This window comes from Oryx dammah, unplaced genomic scaffold (genome assembly GCF_014754425.2).
Source record: "Oryx dammah isolate SB20612 unplaced genomic scaffold, SCBI_Odam_1.1 HiC_scaffold_20, whole genome shotgun sequence".
Lineage (NCBI taxonomy): Eukaryota > Metazoa > Chordata > Mammalia > Artiodactyla > Bovidae > Oryx > Oryx dammah.
Window position 1 is genome coordinate 12,962,524 of NW_024070204.1, and position 27,126 is coordinate 12,989,649.

Sequence of the window (27,126 nt, forward strand, 5' to 3'; positions counted from 1 at the left end):
AATAAAAATGCATCCAAGTGATATATCACTTTCAACTTAATCATAATTGTTTCTACAAGTTGAATTGGAATGACATGGAAGTGGGTCCTCAGGAAATGATGAGAGTTGTTTAAAACTACTGATACTCGGGCATTGTTCTATCAGCTTCCCTCCTCACCCGAGCCTCAGCACTGCCTCAGGCAGAGGCTACAAAAATAATAGACTAGAAAAGACTTAGAGCCATTTCATTTTAAGTGGTAGGTTAATTTTTTGACAGGCTTCAAGTTTCAGTCCTAATTAGTTTCACTAAACTAGTTCACTTTCTCAAGCAAAGAGACCATAGCAATACCAACCACCAAGCTGCAGGTACACGTGACTTGCAGGCTCCTCCTCCTCACAGCACTGAGCTGTGAGGAACTTGGTAAATGTTTGTGGAAAAGTTGTTTTCCAATCAAGTTATATTCTAGATATCACTTATTTGATTTGCAATTCCAGTCAGGGAATCTTTTTCTAAAGTTTTTTTTTTTTTTTAATCTGTTTACTTTATAAACTTCTTGAGTAAAAACAGACTCACTGTAAAGGATTTTTAAAGTGTACAGACTTTATAAATTACCTAATTCTTTTGCCAGTGGTAACCTCTGTGAGGACCTTTGTGCATCCCTTCTGTGCGTGTAGATGGACATCCAGATATAAACATGTTTAGCTTCAACTCATCCATCTGGCTTCTTAGTTTTTTTTTTTTTTTTTTTTTTAATCACAATGGGACTATATTCCTCTGCAATTTTCGTCTTTCACTTAGTAATAATCTTACTCTACATCAGAATTGAGAGACCTGGTCTGTTGTTTTTCTTGTCCAGCACTGTACCGATTCCGTAATTGATTTAACGTGACCCCTAACTGACGTTCTCTTACGTTGCTGCCAGTTTTTGCAAACAGCACCTCGGTGTGTGTGCATCTATACAGGTCATGTTGGGAGCTTGTGTCAGCAGCGTATCTGAAAGATGAATACCTGGTTCAAGGTTGCGCACACCTCGCTGTCATTGCCTGTTGCCCAGTTACCATCTGTACTCCATTTCCCTCCCTCAGTAATACACATACGCAGGTTTCCTCTGTCCCTCCAGCCCAGGGCAGCATGGTCCTGGCCAGGAAAATGGCGAAAACTGATCCCATTGCTTGAGTGAGACGAAACGTGTGTCCATATTTTTAGTTGGCCACATATCATTTCATAAAATCATGACCTTCATGTTTGAATGCTTTGCTCATTTTGCCAACAGGTTATTCACATTTTTCCCATTCACTAGTCGGTAAATTCGGAGAAGGCAATGGCAACCCCACTCCAGTACTCTTGCCTGGAAAATCCCATGAACGGAGGAGCCTGGTAGGCTGCAGTCCCTGGGGTCGCTAGGAGTCGGACACGACTGAGCGACTTCACTTTCACTTTCACTTTCATGCATTGGAGAAGGAAATGGCAACCCACTCCAGTGTTCTTGCCTGGAGAATCCCAAGGACGGGGGAGCCTTGTGGGCTGCCGTCTATGGGGTCGCACAGTCTCGGACACAACTGAAGCAACTTAGCAGCAGCAGTCGGTAAATTAGATCCATGTCTCATTTGTTCCCAGTGGTTTTTCTGGGCTCTTCATTGGTGTAATATTTTTACGTATGTGCTGTTTCATTTGATCATGACAATTTTAATTCTCATGTAATCAGGTTGTTGTCTTACGTTTTCCTTTCTGGCTTCATGCTTCTTGACTTCACGTCCTCTCCTCTCCTAAGAGTTTGGTTTTGTTTTTGTTTTTAACACCCTTCATTTTCTACTGTGCCACCATTTGGACTGGCTTTTTTTTTTTTTTTGTAAATTAATTTATTAATTTTCGTTGAAGACCTGCTGAAGTTCCTTCTGCGGGAATGTTCTCAGGGTCTCATACAAAATACCTAATAATGGTGTTTTCCCAGGCATCCTCAGATTTCCTCAGGTTGCCCCAACAAGGGGCACAGTCGCTACCCCACTGACCCTGCCGACCTGAGGGGTTAGAGGCTGGCTCAGTGTCCAGTGACCTCAGTCTTCAGAGTGAGCTGGAGCGGTCCGGACAGGTGTGTGAAGACGAACAGGCAGGCAGCAGCGTGGCTCCATATATGATGGTCTCCAGTGGCATTTGCATGTAAAAATCTCTAAGTAAAGATGCCTGCCATTTCCCGGGCGTGTTGATTGACCGCGGGCGCCGCCGTGCGGCTCTCTGCTTGCTCTCTCAGATATCCTGAACGAGCTCTTCCAGCGGGAGAACAGGGTGCTGCACTACTGGACCATGAGGAAGCGGCGGCTGGACCAGTGCCAGCAGTATGTGGTCTTTGAGCGAAGCGCCAAGCAGGTCAGTCACCCCCCGGCCCCAGCTCCCCACACTCAGGCCGCCTCCATCAGATGGGCAGCTGCTGACCCCACAGTGGATGGCAGATCACGCCCTCATGAGCAGACACCACCTGGCCTTGCCTTTTACTTAAGTTCGTTGCAGGAAAACCCCACGGCCTCGTGCACGTGTGTCCCTCGGTGATTTTGGCCTCAACAAGCGTGCCATTCAGTTCTGCCCAGCAGTCACCATCATGATGATTTCAGTCACTGGAAAATAATACAGGCGCAGCTTTTTAGATCACTGGGTCTACATTTTCAAGATACAAATTGTGCTTTTCAGATAAATGGAGCTAATGTTAAGAACTGTGGCAGCATTTCTCAGAATTCAGTAGAGTCAAAAAACTCTGCCGTGCCTTTGGCTAAGGCAGAGACATCGAGAGGGTGCGTTTGCCATACCCCCCGACCCCTCGGAAGTCATTTTGGGATCAAGACCTTCAGCCCCGATGATCAGTCGTGGAGGTCGTTTTAGGGTAAAGTCTGATTGTAACTCAAACAGGAAGATTCCCGTCGCTTCTCTTTGGCCTTAACAGTGGCGTAAGAATCCATAAACTGTTAGCACAGAGTCTGGAGGGGCGAGGGCAGGGAGGGGAGGGAGCTTTTCTCGGAACCCCGTGAGCTGTCTCGGTCCCCAGGGCCTCCCCAGGGCTCCTGGCGGGGGCCTCTCGGGACCTGCACCGTCTGCTCCACCCCCCTGGAAACCTCCCTGACGCAGGCCTGACCCAGAGTAGGTGTGCGGTCACAGAGAGTTCTTCTCCGCACAGGTTTCCCTCTTGTGGAGCAGACTCCCTTTAATCTGGCAAATGTCAGTCTCTCACCGTGGGGCCTGCTGCCCAGAACTGCTTGGCATCCCAGGGCGGAAGCAGGATTCGGGGTCCCCGGACCTGGCGCCCTGACCCTAAGCCGGCTTCTCCCTCATCTTGACTGACTCCAGGATGCAGTGATCATAACGCCCTTAACATTTTTAAAAAGAGAATCCAACCATATTTCAGATTGACAGGGGCCTGATTTGATTTCTAATTAGAGACGGTTTCATCATCTTCTCTCACACATCTTTATCTCTCTGTTGAAAGACAAGCAGTCATTCAGCGACAGAGAACAAAGTTGTAAATAATTCCCTTGACAAAGAGAAATAATGGAACGCGCTGCTGCTGTTTCCTAAAGTCAGCTCATTTGCCGAAAATTTAAGATCATTCCGTTTTTGCCGTGACGGAGGATGACCATCAGCCTGCGGCCCTGTTGGGCTGGGCTCTGGTCTGCACAGTAACAGCAGACGGGCAGGAAATACCGAGTGTGTGGGACACGCTGGTCTTGGTGGCCCCAGCCGGCTCGAGGGTTCGGGACGAGGCCCTGGGGTTCTGGGTGGGCCTGTGGCCGGAGACCCCGGCTCTGCTCTGCGCCCCTCGGGGCTCCGGACTGCTCCTCCCTCCCTTATCTCCAACCCTGCAAGCTGGTGTTCAGTTCAGGGCTTGTTCTTGTTTCTTTTTCCTCTCTCCTTATCGCACACTATCGGTATCTCCCAGCCCTGACCTCCTGTTTCTGGTGTCCAGATTTAGAGGCCCCACCTCCCTCCTGGCCTGTTTCCACTGGGGCCTTAACCAAAGCCGAAGTGGACCTGAGGCTTCCTGCGTGCTGTGTCCCCCCGTGTCTTCCCTGATTCCTGCCTTCCCCTCATCTTCCCATTCCCACCCCTTCATTAGGTTCCCCTGCCCTCCCCTCTCCCCCTTTGAGCCAGCTCGGGAACCAGCCCAGCCATGTCCTGTCTACATCTCTGGGCCAGTTTGCTAACCAGTGTTGCTTCCTTGCCAATCCCTTTTCCAAACAGCAACCCCATTCACTTCCAGGCCAAAGACCCAGGCCCTGTGACCCCCAAGGTTCCCCCCTCCCTCTGCCCAGGGCTCTTCCCTCTCAGCCCATCCCTTCTCAGCCGGGGAGTCCCTCCGGGTCACAAGGACAGGGCCCTGGCCTCTCCCATCCTGAGCACCCCCCCTCAGTACCTGCCTGCGTGGTAGACACTCAGGCACCCCTCCCTCTGTGAGCAGAACCGCTAGGGACCTTTGAGGGAACTGACCTCCATGGTTTCTGCCTTGATTCAGTGTCAGCATTGCTTTCGAGGTGGAATAGCTACACTCCAGCAAAACAAAAGTAAATTCTCAGCCAGGATGGTGCACAGCAAGTCTTCTGGGTTGTGGCTTTCTTTTCAAAAATAAAAATGTTAATAGAGAGTGATGCTTCTGTTCCTAGACCAGCAAATCACACTGGACCCAGAGATTATGAGGGCAGATATGGAAGCATTTTTGCTTTTATGTGTTTTTTCTATAGTGTTCCTTTTTTAGATGTGTATGTTTAAGCAAGTTTGATTTCATTTGTGAAGTATGCCCATAGAAGGGCCGTAGAAGGGGAAAAACTGCTTTGGTCTAAAAACATGAAGGAGTGAGTAGGAGTTAGAATGTATCCTTCTGCTGCAGCCTGAGCCTGGCCAGCCCCCCTCTCCCCAAGCGGGGTCATCTCTCTCCTCCATCCGGGAGGTTAAGCCTCGGCTCCCTCCAGCCTGTCCCGGAGCATCTTACGCGTGATGAGGAGGCTCCTCTGTGGGAGCCCCCAGAAGGCAAGTGCGTGCTGCCCGAGGGCCCGCTGAAGGCAGGAACAGGGAGAAAGGCCTCAAGCTGCACGTTTGAAAGTTGGGCCTTTGCACCTGCTTTCTTTTCTCTCTCTCTCTCTTTTTTTAATTAGTTAGAACTCCCCAGAAAGGTTCTCAAGTCCCATGACATGAATGTCAGTGTTCAGCAGCTCCAGGGTCTCCGACCTCATGCACGCTGTCTCAGGCCTCTTACGAAGGATGTTCAGTGCACTCTTGGGGTCCTTTAGGTCCAAGGTCGTAAGAAACTCTTGAACTTGTTAGGCCTTGTGGATGCCCAAGTGACACAATCCCATTTTTCCAGAATGTAGACTTTTTCTTCTCCTTTTGGAAGGAAGATACATGCTTAAGACGCTCATCTCTCTTTGAGGGAGCGTTTCTAGCTGGCGGGCCAGCCCAGGCCTGTGGATGTTTAAATGAGATGCCGGAGAGCTGGGCCTTGCTTCACCGCCACCAAGGCCTGAACTCTCTCCCACTCCTGCGTCTAGGCTCTGGAGTGGATCCACGACAGCGGGGAGTTCTACCTCTCCACTCACACGTCCACGGGCTCAAGCATCCAGCACACCCAGGAGCTGCTGAAGGAGCATGAGGACTTCCAGATCACCGCCAAGGTGAGCTCGTGGCGGCGCCAGGCCTGAGTGGCTGCCGGGTGTTGCCCAGATAACCTCGAACCACGTGTATGTGCATGCTCAGTCATGTCCGACTCTGTGTGACCCGTGGACTGTAGCCACCAGGCTCCTATGTCCATGGGAATCTGCAGACAAGAATACTGGAATGGGTTGCCATTTCCTTCTCCAGGGGATCTTCCTGACCCAGGGATCGAACCCACACAGGAGACTTCTTTACCATCTGAGGCACCAGGGAATCCTATTTTGTATAAATTAGGTCTTAAAAATATCGTTGAAGACGTACCTTATAAAATGGAGGAACGGGGTGGGCCAGAGGGGCCGTTAGACCTTAATTCAGGGATAATTCTGAGCCCTTTTCACGCTGTCCCCCCACTGTGCCTTCATTTATCTGTTTCCTCTTATTCCTCTGATTTTCTGGAAAGCTCCACACCTCCTTTATTTCTTCTTACTTCTTGGTCGTTTTCATTATTCTTCTCTTATTTTCATTCTGTTTTATTTCCCAAGTACTTGCTATTTTTATGGAACGCTGGTGTTCCCAGCTTGACTTAGGCGGATCCTGTGGGTGTTTCCTTTCCTTGTCTTGAGCAGTGAAAACTGTTACAGTAGCATCATGCCCGGATACAGTGGCATCACGCCTGGCTGTCCAGTCCTGAAGCTTTCTGGGTTTGATGGTTGGCACAGTTTATGTCAGTAGCTATTCATAGGTTTATACAACTGGAGGCATTTTCACTTTCCTGCAGAATTAAATACGTCTCTATGGCATAGACAGTGTGTATGACTATGAATTTTTAAGCAAGTATGTAAGAATTCACGTATCAGCATGAATATTTTCTCAATTGAAATACATATTTGCAGGGCTAATTCCTTTTTTTTTAACCACAAAACATTTTTGGGGTTTTTAGGCTCATCTTCTCAACTGCTGGTATTTTTGTTTTTCAGAGCTTTGAATATGCATTCTTTGTACAGTTTTCAGAAGCACCTCTGTTTTGGATGATTTTAAGGTTTTAGAAAAAGTTGGAAATAAGTTCAGATTTAAGAGTGGAAAATCAGTGGTCAAGCTGGGTAGCAATTGTGGTTAAAGAGTAGTAGTCTTCCTGTAAGGTAAGAAGATTGATTTTCACCGGTGGCCCTTGACTTGGCTTTGAGAACATATCAATGGGGAATTTTTGAATCATTTAGGATGACAACAGCTACTTTGTATCATGTCGATTTGTACTTTTTCACACTTTCTGTAGCGATTTCTGACTTCTCCGTAATCTTCCCTGGGCACTGCTCCCCCCGGGCCCCGGCCCCACCACAAGCTGTAAATTCATTTTTTCGTTCAGCCTCTGGATTCTGGGCTGTGGGAACCCACGGTCTCTGTTCTGGAGGAGCCCACAGTCCAGTGGGGCTAGGCGGGGAGCCTTGGCGTTCAGTGGGGGGTTACACCCAGAGGGGCCACAGGTGCTCCGAGGGGGCCCCCACCTGCTCAGTTGAGGGGAGCTGGCCTTTGCTGCCTCTGCAGGTAAGCATCACGTCTTTGCCTTCCCTTCCTCTCACTCCAGCACGGCTTTGGCTATGTAATTGTTATTTTTTGTAGTACTTGGATAATAAATACAGTTATTGTGTGCATTTGATGATTTATATTTGTTTCTTGAGTGTCCTTCGGTTATAAAGATACAAAGAAAATGCCTAAGATACCACTCAAGTAGATTGAAGTTTTGCTTCTTTGCCCCAACTTAAATTCCCGTGAATGCCGGCCACATGTGCAGCCAGACAGCCGTTCTGCACAACTTGGGGGGGGACACACCCTGCACACAGGGGGTGCGAATGTCACTGTCTAGGACTAAGCATTGCGGCAGCTTTGTGCCACCAGTAGAGGCTGTACAAAGGGACTTTCCCATTATTCTGAAATTTTCCTTTTCCTCAAACTTGGCTTGTGATTTTTGGAAGAATGAGCAGTAAGAGGCATATTTTTGGCTCACATTTTGTAAAAAAGGCATCTAAAATCACAGGTGAAATTTGACCTTTCTGTTTTCCGAATACGCAGAGCTGTTTCGTCTGTTGGGTATATGGAATTCTTTTTGCTGAGAGGAGCTCATGGATTTTGAAGGAGCAGCTCACACTTTTTATTTTCTTAGTATTTTTTCCTTGGTTTCTGGCTACTTTTCCCTTTCATCAGAAAACTCCCGCTGTGCTGCTGGGAGACATCATTGAGTTTTTCATGTTGAAGTGAGGCCCTTGCTCACCTCCTGTCCCCCGCCGTCTTACTGTCTCCTAAGAAGTCATTTTTCTCTTGTTACACAGAGAAACCTCCTTCTTGCTCTGACATGACATCTTCCAATCCAGTAGTTACATAATTAGTATCTCACGTTTTCAGGGTTAATGGAAATAAAGCCTCTCCTCACCGTCTGATTAAGGCTCATCTTGATTCCTTGGCAACTCAAGGCAGTAATTTTCTCAAAATGCTTTGCACGCACCACCTGCATCCAGGAGATTTACTTACTTAGAAGAGATTTCAGTCCTCACCAGACTCCACACATAGTGACCTGGACTCACTGGGAACAGGACCTGACACAGAGCATCTCTAACCATCTCCCCAGGTGGTTTTTATGAGACCCTCTGCCTTAGGCTGACCTCACAATCTTGTCACCTTCTCCTCACACGGCTCCCTGATTGCCAGTCTCCTGTGCCAAACACCTTCTTTGACCAGACGGTGTCCAAGACCATTGAATCTACATTGTCTCCCTGTTTCTGGTCACCTGAGAACACCACAAATAAGGCTCTTTTGAGTTTGTGGACTTAAGCGTTCAGTCTGCCTTTATTTTTCTCCAGTCCCTTGATTATGCCTAAAGATGAAGTTGTTCGAATTATAATATTTGTATACTTTAAAAACAAAAATCTGCTTTCATAAAAATCTCTTTAAACAGGCAAGGAGGCTGCTGTGTCCTGCTGGTAAAGCAGAAGCAGGAGTTGTTAGAAGAGGCGCCATGTGCCCAGCAGTGCTTATCATATGCATTCATGCAAAAAAAAAGAAAGGGAGAAAACGACACGTGTACATAAAAACACTTGTTTGTATGTAATAAAATGTCCGGCATCATGCGCACATAGCTGATACAGGCAACAGGCCTATCTGGAGTGAGAAGACTTTTCAATTTGTGTCCTTTTGTGTCCTTTGAATTTTGAATTCTGTGAATTCAAATACACTTTGAATGTGTGCAAATTCAAGTACAATTCAAATACAATACATGAATGCATTTAAAAAGTACCAGTTAAAATAAAAATACAATATTATAAAAGGTTCATGGATCCGCAGATTCATTCTACTTAGTTTTGCTCACACCATTCATTCATTCATTCATTCAGCAATTATTTATTGAGCCGCTACTGTGCACCACGAGCTACTCTCTGTGCTGAGCTCATGGATTGCATGTTCTGATTGGAGAAACCAGCAGTAACTTGACGAATAAGTAAATGTGTATTCAGTTCAGTTCAGTCGCTCAGTCGTGTCCGACTCTTTGCAACCCCATGAATCGCAGCATGCCAGTCCTCCCTGTCCATCACCAACTCCTGGAGTTCACTCAGACTCACGTCCATCAAGTCCGTGATGCCATCCAGCGATCTCATCCTCTGTCGTCCCCTTCTCCTCCTGTCCCCAATCCCTCCCAGCATCAGAGTCTTTTCTAATGAGTCAACTCTTCGCATGAGGTGGCCAAAGTACTGGAGTTTCAGCTTTAGCATCATTCCTTCCAAAGAAATCCCAGGGCTGATCTCCTTCAGAATGGACTGGTTGGATCTCCTTGCAGTCCAGGGGACTCTCAAGAGTCTTTTCCAACACCAAATACACGCATGTTAAACAATAAGAACAAAAGACAGCCATAGGGACGAGGGCTGCCATCTTTGATAGGCTGTGGTAGATTTCATCAAGAAGCCTTTGACTCTCTGATTAGCATTTTTTTGTTTAAATGAAGTTTATACATGGAAGATTTATAGATCTACCATGCTTTGCCTATGGGAAATCTTCTGGTCTGCGTTGAATTTCATATAATCAGAATCAGCCTATTGGTGTCACATATAGACAACTAGTCTGTTTTATGATGTATTTTTGACATATGTGAAAATCTTCCTTTGGTTTCTTGGTGGTTTTTGTTTTCTGTTTTAGTATAGGCAAATTGTCTCTTTTTATCTTTACTTCTATGTCCCCACCACTTAAAACATGAAACCACTTTCTTAACCCCTTAAAGATACACGGTTGGCCTTTAGACCACACAGGTTTGAACCGTGTGGGTCCACTTATACTCAGATTTCTCCTGACAGGTAAGCACTACAGTAGTGCATGACCCCAGTGAAGCCTAGGGTGTGGACCACTTTGGGCAGTGATGTGAGAAGCGAGCCAGGAGGCAGTGCCCAAGCCCCCGAATTGTTCAAGGATAAGCTGTTGGCAGTGCCCTCCACTGATGTCATTCATGACACTGGAAAAGGAATGCTTACATGGTGGTAAAGCACCTTTCTGTGCTTTTCAGAAGGTTGGAAAACCTCCTCTAGGCAACTTGATTTTTAAAAAAATCCTGCATCAGTCATGTTAATTCTCTCTGATATTAAAATTTACTAATGTTTCTAATTTAAATCCCTTTTGGAATTTATGCTTCTAGGTCTGAAGCTTTGACTTCTTACTTCCTTGGTATATAATTAGGCTTGTCTTAACCAGAAAGGTATCGTGCTGATAACAAGTCAGAAGGTTTGTTTTGACAGGTATTTTCCTTTGAGCTCACTCTACATGAGTTCATTTCCACACAAGATGAAGGCCCCAGAAACTTTTAGAATGTTGTCAGTTTTGCACAATTTCTCCAATAAACAAGTTTTATATAATTCACAATAGTGATTTTTTTTTTTTTTCACAGAGACAGTAATATCCCTTGAGTTTGCTTTTCATGTGGGTGTTTATTTTGGTTTTTTTTCTTGTATATTACATATTCTTGCCAGTTAAAAGTAACTACTGCACCTATTAAAGTTACAGGTGTATATACACTTGTATAAAGGCCCTAATGTTAATTTATTATCTCAGTAAATATTTGGTAAATGTCCACCATGTACCAGACACAGAGAAGGCATGTGAGGTATTAATGAACAAAACAAGCAAATGTCCCTGGGTATATTCTAACCAGGAGAGAGACAGTGATCTTAACAAGTAAAGTATACCTCCTTGGAAACTGATGCTACAGAGCGGAGCAGAGCAGATGGAGAGAAGGTGCCTGGGGCAGGGAGGTGAGCTGCAATTTTAAGAGAGTCAGGGAGGCCAGTTAAAAATGGCCTTTATTTGAGCAAAGACAAGAAGGAACCACAGAGCTGTTCAGGGGACCAGCTTTCCAGGCCAAAGGGGCCATGGTGCACAGAACTGAAGGCCAGCAAGCCTGGAGGGGCGTTGGGCAAATTGGACCCTGTGGGAGAACCCACGGGAGGCCCAGGGCGTTCATATAGAGTCTAAGGCTGTTGACAGCTGGCTCTGCAGAGTGAATTCTGCTCAAAACTTTTATTGTACAAACTGAGATAGTTTATCCAGGTTTTGAACCCTGACCTTCCTTTGAGAGATATTTTAAAGTCAACTTCCTGAATGTTAGGCTTTCACCAGAAAATCTTCATGACTTAACTGAGAAAAGCAGATTCCATAACAAGAGTAACTGGAATCATTTGAAATGTCAGTGGGAATGTTGAAGGAAGCCGAACCAGTGATAATAAATGAAGTGGTAACAACGAAGGATAGAAGTCTAGTGATAATAATAAGCGAAATAGTAAATGCAATGGATGTGACTGAAAAATCAGATTTGAGTTACTGCCATGTCTTTATATATGTTTCTATATATATATATTTAAATATGTGTGTGTGCGTGCATGCTTAGTCATATGACTCTTTGCAACCCCATGGACTGTAGCCCTCCAGGCTCCTCTGTCCATGGGATTTCCCAGACAAGAATACTGGAGCGGGTTGCCATTTCTTTCTCCAGGGCCCCTTCTTGATCCAGGGATCAAACCTACATCTCTTGTGTCTCCTGTATTAGTAGGCAGGTTCTTTACCATAAACCCACCAGCGAAGTCCATATTATATATAGAGAGAGAGAGAGAAGGAAGGAGGGAGGGAGAACAATTGTTTTATGGTTATCCTTAACTTTAAAAAGGAAAAGTTATCCTTCACTTAAAGATCTTTCCTGTGTGCCCATGAGAAGTGAAAAAGTGAAAGTTAGTCGCTCAGTCGTGTCTCTCTTTGTGACCCTGTGAACTGTAGCCAACCATGGAATTCTGTCCATGGAGTTCTCCAGGCAAGAAGACTGGAGTGGGTTGCCACTTCCTTCTCCAAATGTGTATATAAAATGAAATCAATTTATTTTGGAGAGAGAGTTTTCACACGGGGAGCAAGTTTAAAATACCTCTGTGAAGACAGCTTCCCTGGCGGTGAGTCCTCCTGCGTTATCTCCTGAGAATTAAGAAATGAGCGTGTGACATGGCCCCTCTTCAGGGGGTTGATTAGGTGCCTGTGGGGTCGGGGAGGCACCTTGGCCACACAGGTGGCCTCAGGAAAAGGAAAATCTCTGATGGCTGCTGCCCTGAACAGGCCTTCAAGTCTAACTGGGGACGTAGAATAGACAAGCATGAGGCGGGGTCTGTCTGTCCCCAGTACCTGCAGCCTTCACAGGAGGAGGGTCGTGGACCGCAGACACCAGCCCGAGCCAGTCTCCGCTTGCTCAGTCCGCAGGGTCTGGCCATCTACCAGGTGAAGACAGCATCCAAACAGCCCAGACTTTTCCTTCGAGGTCGTGAAAATACCGTTCGCTGGGGGAAAGAGGCAAACCAAGGGAGCCAGTCTGGGACAGGGAGGTGAATTGTTGTGGACTTGGGGGCTTCAGTCTGAGTGTCTCTCCCCAGCGGTCGTTTTCCTGTCCAGAGCTCAGAGAGTTGCAGGCCAGTTGCCACTGTGTTTCTGGCTGCGGGCAGTTGGACGCATTTGCTTCACAATACTTTTCCTGTTGTTCTTTTGCAGCAAACCAAAGAGAGAGTGAAGCTATTGATACAGCTGGCCGACGGCTTTTGTGAAAAGGGGCATGCCCACGCAGCAGAGATAAAAAAATGTGTCACTGCAGTGGATAAGAGGTACAGAGACTTCTCTCTGCGGATGGAGAAATACAGGACCTCTTTGGAGAAAGCCCTAGGGATTTCTTCAGATTCCAACAAATCGGTAAATTGCTGTGTGCCAGTGGGATAAATTACCGTCTGCGTCTTCGTGTCCTGCTTGTTGATTTAATTAACAGAGGTGCGCTGCCTCCCTTATTCCACAGAGCAAAAGTCTTCAGCTGGATATTGTTCCGGCCAGTATCCCCGGCTCAGAGGTGAAACTCCGAGACGCCGCCCATGAACTTAATGAGGAAAAGCGGAAATCCGCCCGCAGGAAAGAGTAAGCTAGCCTAGAAGAGCCCGCCAGGATTCAGTGAGGATGTGAAGGAAATGTCACTTGGACAAGCACACTTGCCTCTGTGTGTGCTCTGAAACCGAGCGGCATTAATCCTTCTCGTTGCTCTGAATGTGCTTCATGTTCACAGCAGAAATGACCACTGGGTGCACTGCCCCCACATCAGCTGATTCGGAAACAGTGTCTTGTTTTACCCTTGTGCCCCTGCCTCATGGGGTTGACAACTTGCTCTACTGTCATTTGTCCTCAGTAGGTCATGAGTGATAATACTGGGGAGGAGAAATTAATAATACAAGTGCTGAAGTTTGAAAGTTACCAATTAGTAAACTCTACTGAGTATTAATAGAGACCAATGATGGCTCTAAACCAGTGGTTCTCAGTCGGGGCTAGCTTTGTTCCCACCAGAGGGACACTGGGCAGTATGTGGAGACATTTGGGTTGTCAACTAGTGGGGCAGGGGAAACGCTACTGGCATCTTGGGGGCAGAGACCAGGGGTGCCATTCAGCGTCCTGTAGTGCCCAGGCCAGCCCCCAGCAAAGCATCGTCCTGCCCCAGACATCAACACTGCCAAGTTGAGAAACCCTAATCACTGAGTACCATAGTGAAATTTTTTCGGAAATGTTCTCTTTTCCTTTGACCTGATGACTGGGTGCTGTTATTCTTCTATGCATTCTTGTTTTAATCTTCCAGAACACATCACTGGCTAATGCTTTTAAAATCACCTTATTATTTCATTAACCCTAAAAGTGAATAGTTAAAATAAGCCTGTATTCTGACTATGAATTAAACTGGTCACTTGTCTTCCTCTGCCTTAAGGTTCATAATGGCTGAGCTAATTCAAACTGAAAAGGCTTATGTAAGAGACCTCCGGGAGTGTATGGATGTAAGTAAGTTTTTTTGCTTGTTTGTTTAGATGGGGTATATACAGTCTTGCTGTTTATTCTTGTATGTGGTCAGTCACTTCAGTCTTGTCCAGCTCTTTGCAACCCAGTGGACTGTAGCCCGCCAGGCTCCTCGATCCATGGGAGATGGCCAGGGCTGTTTATTCTTACCTATTTAATTCTTAAACTGGTCTCCCGTTTCGTTGTTATTTTTGAGATTGAAAGTGCACAGGCGGCCCTCTGTGCATGTTTCTGCACTTCTGTGAAGTTCCAGGCGTGTTTTCGCTCATTACAGAGATGATAACAGCGCTAATCCTCTCGTTTCATTTATCACATGATGGCCTGGCTGACATTCTCTCTGTAGAATTTTACAGCAGCTTCAGAGAGACACGCCTACCGATTACAACCAGCCGCTGATGCTCCGTAGTTTAACGAATGTCCCTTGTACCTTGAGGAGCAGCTTAATCCCCAGATTTGAAGATGGGAGTATATTTAGAGCCGAAAAGAATAGACAGTATGCTCAAACATTTATAGCAACTGAGATTTGTCTTAGTAATAGTTTCTCATGTTGCTTTGTAAGAGGTTCCATTCTTAAGGTAACATTTTTAGTTAGACATTAACTCTGGGTGTGTATTGATGGAGAGCAGAAGTAGCTGTTTCTTGGAGATGTGCTCAGGGTTTTTGTCCAACCCTCTCTGTTTGCCTCCCGGCCAGACCTACCTGTGGGAAATGACCAGCGGCGTGGAGGAGATCCCCCCTGGCATTGTGAACAAAGAGCTCATCATCTTCGGGAACATGCAGGAGATCTACGAGTTTCACAATAAGTGAGTGGCTTCATCTGTAGGGACCCTGTTAGAGACTCTGGAAGTCTAGGTTCTGTGCCGAAGTACCGTGACAAATGCAAGATTCCAGTAGAATACACATAGATTCCAGGGATACTGTTGGAATTTGAAGGAAGCCTGCCAGTCTTGCTTCAAGGACAGACATTCTTGAGACTGTTTTAAACAGAGACTCGACTTTCTGTTTTGAATTCACTCTCTATAGAAATGAGATTCGGAAAGCCGGAAGCCGTTTCGTAGGCACACTGGCTGCTCTCGAGCCATATCGTCAGCTGCCCCGTCAGTTACTTCTTAGAGTTCAAAGAAAGGGCCGCCCTCCACGGGCTGCTGGCTGATGTTTTCGGTCTTTGCTAAGAAGGAGGAGGAAGGAACTGAGGACAGAACAGATGTGTGGTGTGACCAAAGTAAAGTGCACTCGCCACTGGCCAGAGGAGGGGCATGATTTTATTCTTAAAGTCAAAAAAGGAGAGAAAGAAAAGGCAGCAGCAGCATCTTTAAGTGGAGTCTGTGGACCCCAAATCGCCCAAGAAAGATGGTGCTGGGCCAGAGCCGGTGGGGTCTTCCTTGCTTCTCTGCCGCCCACCCCACCACCAGCAAAGACACGAAAACCTAACTGGTTTCTCTGAACTGAGTATCCCCTAAATTATATCCTTTGCTTCTAAACATATCAGGCTCCCCAGGTAGTAGTAGTGGTAAAGAACTCGCCTGCCAGTGCAAGAAATAGAAGAGACAGCAGATTCGATCCCTGGATCAGGAAGATCCCTTGGAAAAGGACGTGGCAACCCACTCCAGTATTCTTGCCCAGAGAATCCCATGGACAGAGGAGCCTGGGCTGCTACAGTCCTGGGGGTTGCAAAGAGTCAGACACAACAGAAGTGACTTAGCACACAGCCTCTGAACAGCTGGGGTAACGATTCTACTGGAAAGTATCTGAAAGTGAAAGGGAAAGTCACTCAGTTGTGTCTGACTCTTTGCGACCCTATGGCTGAGTCTTTGCGACCCTATGGTCTATAAAGTCCATGAAATTCTCCAGGCTAGCATACTGGGAGTGGGTAGCTTTTCCCTTCTCAAGGGGATCTTCCTGATGCAGGGATCGAACCCAGGGCTCCCATATCACAGGGCAAATTCTTTACCAGTTGAGCTACAAGGGAAGCCCAGAAAGTATCTGAAGGCTGAACTAATCAATTGTATGAAAGCCACAGTAACTTACCCCAGTTCATAGCTCTTGCTGCACATTTTGTTAAAGTAAAATCTGAACGATACAGTTTTCACTGCTTTTGATTAAAATGATGCAATTCAGACTTTGCCTAAATTCATGGTATGCTTGGTCTCATTCCTGGCATATCTCACTCATAAAATGCTTTAGAACACCTTAATAATATAATACCGTTTTTACTCTCTGCAGCATATTCCTAAAAGAGCTGGAAAAATATGAGCAGTTGCCGGAGGACGTGGGACATTGCTTTGTAACCTGGGTAATGAAACCTCAGCAGCTTGTTCTGTCACTACTGTTTGGTGGCTTTGAGGGACGTTAGAACACTGTCCACTTCTCAGATGGCATCCTTTTCTCCTGGCGTCTGCAGACAGAAAAGCAGACTTTACCCCCAAGGAATCACATTCTCCAGCTAGTTATTACTGTGGAGCTAACTTTTCATCGGCAGTAGTGCTGGCTTGGTTTAGAAGGTTGAGTGAATACGCCAGGCCCCCGTGTGGCCCTGGGGACTCCTGTGTAACTGTGAGTCCTAGTGACAGGCCCTGCTGTCTAAGTGTGACGCTCAGGTTTGCACGCACTGTTGCAGGAAGAGAGGCTGGGGCTCCATCCTGACTCGCTGGGCCAGGGGAGGTTTCTGGATGTGTGTCCTATCGCAGGACATGTTTCTTATTTTAATATCTTTCTTTAGAAAAGATATTAAATAAATATATTTTATTTATTGGAGAAATAAATAAATTATTTATTTTATAAATTGGAGGCTTAAATTTCATTTACACACCTGGCTTCTTTTTACATAATAAGTTTGTCATAATTTGACTTATTGCCATTTGAAAGGGATACTACTATAATTTTCTTTTTGTTTATAGGCAGACAAGTTTCAGATGTATGTCACATATTGCAAAAATAAGCCTGATTCTACTCAGCTGATATTAGAGCATGCAGGATCCTACTTTGATGTAAGTAATAGATTACTAAAAAAAAAAAGCTGTGGTGGTTTCTAAGTTGCTTTTGGTGTACGTTAAATATAGGGCAACTCATAACTTTCACCTAATTAGTATGATATCATTTTTATCTATCAAAAGTGGAGTATTCTTATACTTATGTTTTTTTATTTTTATTTTTACTTTATTTTGCTTTACAATACTTATGTTTTTAAAATATTTTTCTATAATACTGCAAGCTCTATGTACTGTAAAAATTTCAGACTGTAATATGCACATGTGTATATATGTCTTTACTTACAATTTATATACACTCACTAGTTTTTTGTTTGTAATATTGTACATATGAGTATAAACAATGAAGCTAATCATCTTTTCTTCTCTATAAAACAGAAATAATTTTGAATATTTTTAATCACTTATTTTTCCCATTTCAATTTCATGATGTACTTAATTTCCAAAAGCAGCCTACCAATAAAATTTTACAAATGGCACTATAACAACTCAGACCATTGGGAGGTTCATTCATTATATTTTCACGGGTGTAAACATAGTTCATTTTTTCGGAAAGACTTTACAGAGAGGTTGTTTAGAACAAAAAACGATGGAGTCTTATGATACATAAAGTGATTGAGGGGGGTTTCCCAGAACATAGTCAGATGTGCCAAATACATTTTGTTTTGATTAAAGATAAGGTGCTTTCGACTGTTAGATGTAATTTGGTGTGTGAGTCCACGAGGTTATTAGACTTGTTTCCATGCTGGCGTTTGTACATGGCTACCTGTGATCATCTGCTCTTCTCTGAAAGTCTGCGAAATCAGAGTAAACTTTAGCCTCTGTCTTTGAAGTAGAGCCCCGGCTGTAGCTGGCCCTCTCTCAGCTGTCGTTCTCTGGGCCGGTAGCTCCGCAGCCCTGGCTGGGTGCATAGGAAGCCCGCTCTCAGCCCAGGGCGGCCCTTTCCCTCCAGTATCCACACGACCCTGGGTCTTCGCCATTATGCGGAGCCCACCACCGTGGCCCTGTGCAGTTAGAATTATTTAAGGCCTAAGAAGCAGTGAGAGCGTGTGGCACACATGATGTTCAGAATCAGTCATTTTAAAACCCTGCGGCCCGAGGAGGAAGCCAAGAGCTAAGAGATTGGAAATAAAGTAGTTTGTTGTGAAAAGGAGAGCAGACAGCAGAGTGTTCCTTATAGTGAGGGGGAAGGAAGCCTCCAGTAGAGAGGGCTGGGGTGTGGTCTGTGACGGGGGTGCACACGTGGCTGGAGCTTCAGGAGCTACAGCCAGAGTCTGACCGCAGGGCAGGCACAGTGATGGCCATGGGGGTGGGTCACAGTGAACGGCCCAGGGGTCAGGGCACAGCGACAGCCCTGGGGGTGGGGCACAGTGATGGGGGGGGGGGGGGGCAGGGCACAGTGGTGGTGGGGGCAGGGCACAGTGATGGCCCATGGGGGCGGGGCACAGTGATGACCCAAGGGTTGTGGCACAGTGATGGCCCCACGGGGGCGGGGCACAGTGATGGCGGGGGCGTGGGGGTGGGGCACAGTGATGGCAGGGGCAGAAGGCGGGGCACAGTGATGGCCCACGAGGGCAGACACAGTGCTGGCCATGGGGGGCAGGCACAGTGAAGGCCACAGGGACCGGGGCACAGTGATGTCCCATGGGGGCGGGCACAGTGATGGCCCATGGGGGCGGGCACAGTGTCGGCCATGGGGGGCAGGCACAGTGACAGCCACAGGGACCGGGGCACAGTGATGGCCACATGGGGGCGGGGCACAGTGATGGCCCACGGGGGCGGGGCACAGTGATGGCCCACGGGGGCGGGGCACAGTGATAGCCCACGGGGGCGGGCACAGTGATTGCCAGACGGGGGTGGGCCCAGTGATGGTCCAGAGGGCGGGCCCGGTAGTGGTCGGCCTCCCTGCTTGACCTCTGCACATGAAGGCCTGTAGTGCAGGGGAGACCCTGTGTCTTCAGGGCTCAAAGTGATGATTGAGACTTGCTATTTTTATGTTGAGTTTATTAAAAGAAGCAATAGTGATTTCTACTGTATATTTATAGAAAAAGTAGTTTGTATGATTTCATCATGGGGGTAAATAATGTAGATTTTTAGCTCCTCCTGTCTGACCTCCCAGTGGTGTGTGTGTTCTTTTTTGAATACAGGAAATACAGCAGCGGCACGGATTAGCCAATTCCATCTCCTCCTACCTTATTAAACCGGTTCAGCGAATAACAAAATATCAGCTCCTTTTAAAAGTATGTATGAAGCATCTTCAACCTACAAAATGTTACACATCGTGTGTTGCCAGTTTGACATTGTTTTATTTAAGTACTCTTAAGTTTTTGAAACACCATCTAGCAAATTTTATTTTTAAATTTATTGCCATTTTCTGCCCTGATTTCTCAGTGTATCAGGTGAATAGGAGTGTGTTTCCTAACTGTGCGCCTGAACTTTGCTGACTGACCCTAGTCCCTAACATAAGAGTGAGAAAGGAAAGAGAATGATTTAGTGCCGGTTCTGGGTGATGTAGTGCCATTGCTATGATTTCTATCAGACTGACCTTGCTGTTTTTTGGTTATGGATAATTATAATTAAAATTGCACTTGTAAAAGTCAAATAATAATTAGTTTTGACAATAGAATGGTAAAAAAAAACAGACCTTAGAATTTGTGGTAAGAGTTGTCACAGAATTTATTGTATATAATCGACATTTTCTTGGCTACAAGAAAACTAATTCACAACTTTCATCTCATGATGTTTACCCCACTGTCTCCTTAGCTGGTGAACGTTACTAAGCATCAGAACGTACACAACACCCATTTATCCCAGTAAGACTGTTTCATGAACCCGATTATGTCCCCAGTTCAGCCCTATCACAGTAGGAGATCTTGTAATTTTTCTGGATATAAAAGAGATACGGAAGATGAAGTTTTGAATGTCCAAAATCCTTATTGACTTTTTTGTTGTTGTTAATTTAAAAAAAAGCAAATCTAGAGTCAGTCAAAAGGGCTACATTCTTTTGTGACAGGACCCCATTATGGCATTCTCCTATCGGAAAGCTCTCCTGTGCTTTCAGAATGTCAGATTCCCATTAGGGGATTTTATGACCACCACAGCAGAAATATGTGGCTGCTATAAATGTGCAAGAGAAGTCAGGAGGCTAAGTTATTTATGTTCACATTTGCCCTCTGATTGCTGATTCTACAAAGGCAGTTTACCTCTTAGTGCCCTCGAGATTGATGGCTTTTGTTTTTCACAGGTGGTTCTAGTAAAGATCTCTGCCTCAGTGACCTCACATCTAGTCATTCACTATTAAGCTGCTGCTTTAATTTATAAACTGGACTTGATTCTGCCCAGGGGTTCTTCCACTGAGCAATCGAGCTATGCTGAGCTCCCCAATGAAGGGGTTTTCAGCCTCAGCACATGGCAGTTTTAAAGCTCTTAATGCCAAGCGGCTCAGAATAAGAGGTGCACTTCATCTGGCCATGAAAACAGGGGTCTGTTGAGCAGCTGCTTTGCCCTAAACCAGAGGTCCCCAACCTCCAGGATCTAATGGCTGATGATCTGTGGTGGAGCTGATGTAATGATCATAAGAATAAAGTGTGCAATAAATGCAGTGTGCTTAAATCATCCCGAAACCATTTTTCTCGCCCCGCCCCCCCAACTCTCATCCATGGGAAAAGTGTCTTCCACAAAACCTGGTGCCAAAAAGGATGGGGACCACTGCCCTAGACCCTCCAGGGTGCGGCTAAAGCCAGCTGCAGTGCCACATCTCTCTTGCTGAACACTGGGACACAGAAAGCTGTTGTTGCTGACTGCTAACAGTCATTAATACACTGGGGAGAAAATACCTTGGCCTCCTCTAGAATGTGACTCTGTGGTCCTTGCTGTCACTCATCTAAGACAGGTATTCTCCTACATAGATGTGAAATGTTATTTCCCTGGGGAGGCATCCTGCAGTCATTAGCGCTTTCTGAACATCCCAGTGCAGAGAAGTGTTTCCCTGTAGAAACCTGGACAGCCATACAGTTCCTGCTGGACATGGGGCAGCTCCAAAGTAGGGGGACATTGTGTGTGTGTTAGAGGCTCAGTCGTGTCTGACTCTTTGCAGTTCCCTGGGCTGAGCCCACCAGAGACCTCTGTCCATGGGATTCTCCAGGCAAGAGTAAGAGTGGAGTAGGGGTGCCTTCCCTTCTCCAGGGGATCTTCCCCACCCAGGGATCGAACCTGGGTCTCCTGCATTGCAGGCAGATAGAGCTCAGGATCGTGCTGGATCCTGTGGCCCGCAGAGCAGGACTCACTGGACTCTGACTTCACCTTTGAATGTAACCTCTAGGTGACTGTGCTTTGCTACCCTGATTAAATTGTTTGTCATTTTTGAGGCTCAGTAGTTAACATGTACACTAAACTCATCTTCAACTATGACTGCATTTGGTTTCCTCTGAAGCCTAAGAAACATCCTGACTTGAGCAGGACAAACCCTTCCATCCACTGGCTAAAGAGGCAGTTCAGGTTTATCCTGCATTCTCTTATGAGAATCTCTGCCCATTTGACCACATCTGTTCTTACCGTGAACGTCATGGATTTTCATAAACTCTTGTGATTTCTGTGAAGACCTCCTTAGCGGAACATCTTGTGGTCTTGGTCTCCCACAGGAGCTGCTCACGTGCTGTGAGGAGGGGAAGGGGGAGATCAAGGATGGGCTGGAGGTGATGCTTAGTGTGCCCAAGCGGGCCAACGACGCCATGCACCTCAGCATGCTGGAAGGTAGGCCCCCCTGCCCTGCCAACGCTGCCCCGCCCCCATCCCCGTGTCCTTGCCCCTCCATGCTCAGTCAGGAGTCACCAGTGGAGGCGCAGGGCCTTCTCTTCCCAAAAATTGGTCTCGTTGCTTCCCTCGAGGCGCTCACGGCATGTTCCCCCGTCATTTCAAGCCCCTCCGCGGCCACTCCACTCTGTACCCCAGGAGCACCTGGTCTCCGTGGTAGACGGACAGGTGGAAGGATAGGTAGACCCACCCCCCCAAGGATTGCATGGTCCCCCCAGGGCTCGTGTCCTCCCCATCTCTCCATCCACTGTATCACCTGCTGGAGCCTTGCAGGAAGCAGGTACCACATCCCTGCCCGTGCAGCCGAGCTGGATGTGCAGAATGGTAGAGAGGACCAGATAAATATGCTTTATTAAACATTATCATCACGAGCATAATTTCCCTGACTGCTTCTGTCTAAGAAAGCTCTTTGTGTAATAGCTTAACTCCTATTGCCAGGTTACTCAAGAGTTATTTTAAGCAGTACTCCTGCCCCAAAGCTTGTGCTGGCCTGTGTCATCACCGTCGGCCGCATTGAACCGTTTTACCAGTGACGGCACAGGCGCTCCCGATTGTGGCAGAGACACCCCGTCCCCTCAGAATCGGGGGCCAAGCCAGAACGCCTTTCTTCCTCTGATGTAAAATCCTGAGCGGGTGGGCAGCCCTCATGGGGTCACCAGGGCCTCCAGCTCTCTCCGGCCCATCTCTTTCTCCACTCCTCGGGTATTGTTCTGGGTGGCCAGGTGTGCAGGCTGTGTCAAGGCCCTGTTCACCTTCCACCTGGCAGGCTGCAGGAGAGGGGGCCAGCGCTCGGGGCAGACACTCGCGGTCTCCCCCGCGGCCCCGGGCATAGGTGGGCGTGGCTGTGGCTGCCCCGGCCCAGAGGATGCTGGGAGATGCAGGCTGGCTTGAGCGGCCACGGAGATGGAGGGGCCTGTGCTGGTAGAGAGGGCAGGAGATCGCTAGGATCGCTAGCTGCCCCTGCCCTGCATCGGCCACGCCACGAAAAGACAGCAGCGGTGAAAGCCAGCCCGGGCCCAGAGCGCCACTGACTGACTTCAAGGGTTTTGTGTCTAAAGGAGAGAGAATTCCTCAGGAAACCGGGGATGTCTCCCAGGAGGACCAGACGAGGGCCTGGAAGAAACGCCAGGACTGCAGAGAGCAGTCCAGGAAGGACGTTCTGGGCTGAGGAAGCCGAGGCTCAGGACGTAGGGTGGAAGTTGGGGTTCGGGGGGTGGGGGTCAGTGAGCCATCCTGGATGGGGCAGCTGGGAGGAAAGCTGTGAGCACTGTGGAAAGCTGGGAGGGACACTGAGGGTCTCAGATGGTGAAGAAGGAGGACTTGCAGAATAAGGCTGCGTTTGTTTTGAACGAGGTGCGGAATACATGCAAGGCTGTCTCCTAGGAAGAATTATCCTCTGTCAGTGCTAGGGAGACTGGAGCCCGAGGCCCAGGTGGGAGACTCTCATCTGGGATTTAATTGATGGGCCTCTTACGAATGTTTAAGCAGCCATAACGCAGTCTCCTGCATCGTTGTTTATTTCCTTTCAATTGACTGTGCCTTTTCTTCACGTCCTAGGCTTCGACGAGAACATTGAGTCTCAGGGAGAGCTGATCCTGCAGGAATCCTTCCAAGTGTGGGACCCCAAAACCTTAATCCGAAAGGGCCGTGAGCGGCACCTCTTCCTGTTTGAGATGTCCTTGATGTTTAGTAAAGAAGTAAAAGATTCCAGTGGCAGAAGCAAGTACCTTTATAAAAGCAAATTGTTTGTAAGTACAGGACTTCAGAATTGTAAGTTTAAAGGTGACACAATTGCAGTTTTTTTATGAGCAGAGAAAAATTAGCATTGGTTGCCTTCAGTTTTAACCTTCCAAACTATTCTAAACTACCCTCTGAAATTGTCCCGTCTTCATCATCAGTGAAATTCTGACATTCCTGAATCCACTAGAGGGTGCTTGTGAGTGTCAACATCCCTAAGTTTAGGAAACTTGGTTTTTTCTAAATTATGTAAGATCTAACTGCGGGATAAGAGAACACTTTATAAGTGAAATTAAAATATTTATCTCCTGTGTGCCTTAACTAGCTTTATAAATTGAGCATATCAGATTGTGGTTAAGTAAGTTCTCACATCATTATAATTAATGTTTCATTCACCAGCATTGGAATTTACTTAAGCAGCTTTACAGGTGGCTTCCTGTGGGCCCTTAATGAGGAAGCTTGATTTTTTTCATTAAAAATAAATGTAAGAAAAATAAATGATCTTAGCGGTTCTTTACAGCAGCAAAATATGATTATTAGAGAAAATTGTATAAGCAAAATCACTTTAAAGATCCACATCCCCTCCATCCCCCGACTTCTACCCAGAGACAGCCTCCCTGCAGTGCTTGACAGATACAGCCATGCATTTACCTTTAACTTGTCATGTACTTCCTGGCAAGAGAAACATGACCTGGTTCTTTTTTCCACAGGTAGCAGCCCCACCCAAGTCTCTATAAACCACAAGTCAACACTCAGAAAAGTCTCGGGCGGGTGTCAACTTCCGGGTCCCCTGACCTCTGCCTCCCCTTCACAGGCAATACCTCAGAGAGCTCTCAACACAGAATTTCTGGGCAGGGTCAGGCAGGGGGAGGAAAAATCACTGTTGGAGAATAGAAAGTACAAGAGAATTTGGTTTCTTCACCAGTTGTGGCAGATCACTTATACGTGTTGGTAGAAACTTGGAATTTGGACGACTTACATATTTTTGTGACATCCTCATGTTAATCAAAGTCCTGGAACAACAGAATACGACCAAGCATAGAAATCATCTTAATAATCACCTGGAGTTTACACATTCAAGCTAATGGCTTTCATACCATTTTCCTTGGCTTGTGTCCTGCTTGAGATTGTCTTCTGGACCACAGCCTGCCTGACATCATTTTAGATCATATTGTAACTGCAGAGAAAAAATGCAGCATTCCTGGCTAGCCATTTCACTAGCTGGCTTTAATCAGTCCTTAGAGACCACTCTAGTCTGTTTTAGAAGCTGATACATCTTCACTTAGTTTATCTTTTAAAAGTTAAGGTTCTCTCAGAGGCCAGATTATGAATCATTTCCCTTGCTGGAAGGGAGAATGCATTGGGATGAGCTTGATTATTGAAGGGGGGATGAAGATTTTGACCTGTATCTCCACCCCTGCAAATGCATGTAGTTACAGGCAGAAAGTTTGTCTCTTTGCCCTTGAAATGATTGGTGAACTCCTGTACATTAATGCTAGCACATTGGAAAACAACTGAGGTTTAAAATACCATTTGTCTTCCGTGAAGCTGCTTCGATAATAAAGATTCATGGCGGCAGCTCAGGCACAACTGGGACAGACTCATCTTAGTGTTAACAAAGTTGAAAATAGTCAACTCTTGATTTTCTAGATAATAAGAGTTTTCAGCTATTTTGGTTTTCCTGACTTGGCCTGTTGACCTGCATCAGGATTTCCAGGTAGAAGTACTCAGAGGAAGCAAAAGAGATGAAGGCAATCTTGGGTAGCCTAAGAACAAAATTTCCTCATTTGAACTGAAGTGAGACCCAAGGACTGTGTATCATTGTAAACAAACTGTCGTCACAATGCAGCTTGACCACGAATCACCAAAAATGACTTTCTCGCTCTCTGTTCTATATCCTGCCTAATCACGTAATTGTCTTTTTTTCTCCAGACCTCAGAGCTGGGTGTCACAGAGCACGTTGAAGGAGACGCTTGCAAATTCGCACTGTGGGTGGGGAGGACGCCAACTTCAGATAATAAGATCGTCCTTAAGGTACGTCCACTGAAGCTGGGGAATGTGCTCTGTGACATGTTCACCACATCTGTTACACGTGTGCCTTTTCCTGTTGTTGAAACAGGTTGTTGTGTCCTTCTTTCTGTTCCCTTGGTGGCCTCTAAGCTTGGTGCTTACTACAGAAAGAACAGTAGGATGAATCCAGTGTGGTATTCTGGTGGTGCAGTAGCTTGAGCTAGACTTTAGCTGCCTACAAAAGATCACATGGAGAAAGGTCTTTCTCATCTCCATGCTTCCAGTCTTATAGAGTGTTTTTTTTTAAGTGAGTATTTATCCGGGGTGATTGTTTAAGAGATACAGCAAGTCAAGGTACAAAAGGAGGGAGCTATGGACCAGTAGCTCCCATTGTACACTTGACCTCTGGTTTCCAGAGGAAAATAGGCCTCAATGCATCTGTGAGGGCATTTTGACACTCTCAAGGCTGAACGTGCCCAGAATCTCTATGGAGTCCCAGACTCTGGCTTTCTAGTTTGGAAGCAGAGAAGGGCGAGGGGCACGATCAGGTACAGGGTTTGTTATGTTATCGTTTGAAGTGTTCATAAACACTGATGTTGTTTTTGAGTATATAGTCTTTGAGAGAGAAATATATCTTTGAATATTTGTTTGAACTCTGTTTTGATTATACTGACCTCTCCTAGGAATGATGGAGGACTCTAAGGATGTCTTAGGGACTTTCCTCCTCCCGTGTTTAAGAAAATACAGATGGAACTGTCTTTTTGAGCTGTCTGGAAAGACCATAAGAAACTTCAGGATGTTTGGGGGCAAATGTAGCTGAAGATTTGTAGAATATTGGGAGATGAGCCAGCAGCTTAATGGGCCTCTGGTGTGTGGACTTGCATGTCAGTGATTTTGTCTTTTACATTCCTTTTCATCTCTCTACGGTATTTCCAGCAACTGTGAGTTATTCAGCAATACTGCATTTTTATAGAGTGTCCACTGACTATGGAATCCATTGTGTTCTTTATTTACATGGAAATGATGGATTGTTTTGCAATGAATATATAATTACCAACCCAGTGTATTTTTCTTGTTAGTCCTGGCATAAAGCCCTATAAAATATAAATTGCACTGATAGCTAGATATTAGATAGCTGAGCTTTTTCTAAGGCATAAAATTTCAAAGTGTATTCAAGACCTGAAAACTTCCAACTTTGGTTGAGTGTTTCTCCAGATTAGATTCAGTGACAAATTCCCAAGGGTGTATCTGAGAAATCATGCCAGATATTTTAGTCAGATATGTTATTATTTAGCCATATTTATTATGTCCTAAATGAAATACCCATGATACAGTTGAACAGTCAGATTTCCTATAGGCTTTACCAAATGAAAGTTTGTTTTCTCGGGAATTTGGAGTAGTATTTTTCTGACTTCTAGCAAGAGACTAAAGGAAATGATGTCCTTAGTAATTTCAGAGATTGCTTGGTGGTGGTTGTGGCATAGATGGTGGTGGAGGTTGTGATGGTGTAGATGGTGGTGGTGGTTGTGTAGGTAGTGGTAGATACTTTAGCAGTGGTGTGATGTGGTTATGGCATAGATCGCGAGGGTGTAG

General features: G+C 46.1%; 1 protein-coding gene across 2 annotated transcripts in view; it reads left to right on the plus strand.

Moving 5' to 3' along the window:
* The window catches only part of LOC120879289 (triple functional domain protein), a 151,105-nt gene that overhangs the window by 18,656 nt on the left and 105,323 nt on the right, over positions 1-27,126 (plus strand). For both annotated transcript variants that reach the window (XM_040262249.1, XM_040262248.1), the window contains exons 8-19: positions 2,229-2,344; positions 5,506-5,628; positions 12,659-12,853; positions 12,954-13,069; positions 13,902-13,968; positions 14,681-14,790; positions 16,211-16,280; positions 16,885-16,974; positions 19,122-19,214; positions 21,615-21,726; positions 23,344-23,534; positions 25,456-25,557. In XM_040262249.1, coding sequence (XP_040118183.1) covers positions 2,229-2,344; positions 5,506-5,628; positions 12,659-12,853; positions 12,954-13,069; positions 13,902-13,968; positions 14,681-14,790; positions 16,211-16,280; positions 16,885-16,974; positions 19,122-19,214; positions 21,615-21,726; positions 23,344-23,534; positions 25,456-25,557 — 1,385 coding nt within the window. The remainder of the gene's footprint in view (positions 1-2,228; positions 2,345-5,505; positions 5,629-12,658; positions 12,854-12,953; positions 13,070-13,901; positions 13,969-14,680; positions 14,791-16,210; positions 16,281-16,884; positions 16,975-19,121; positions 19,215-21,614; positions 21,727-23,343; positions 23,535-25,455; positions 25,558-27,126) is intronic.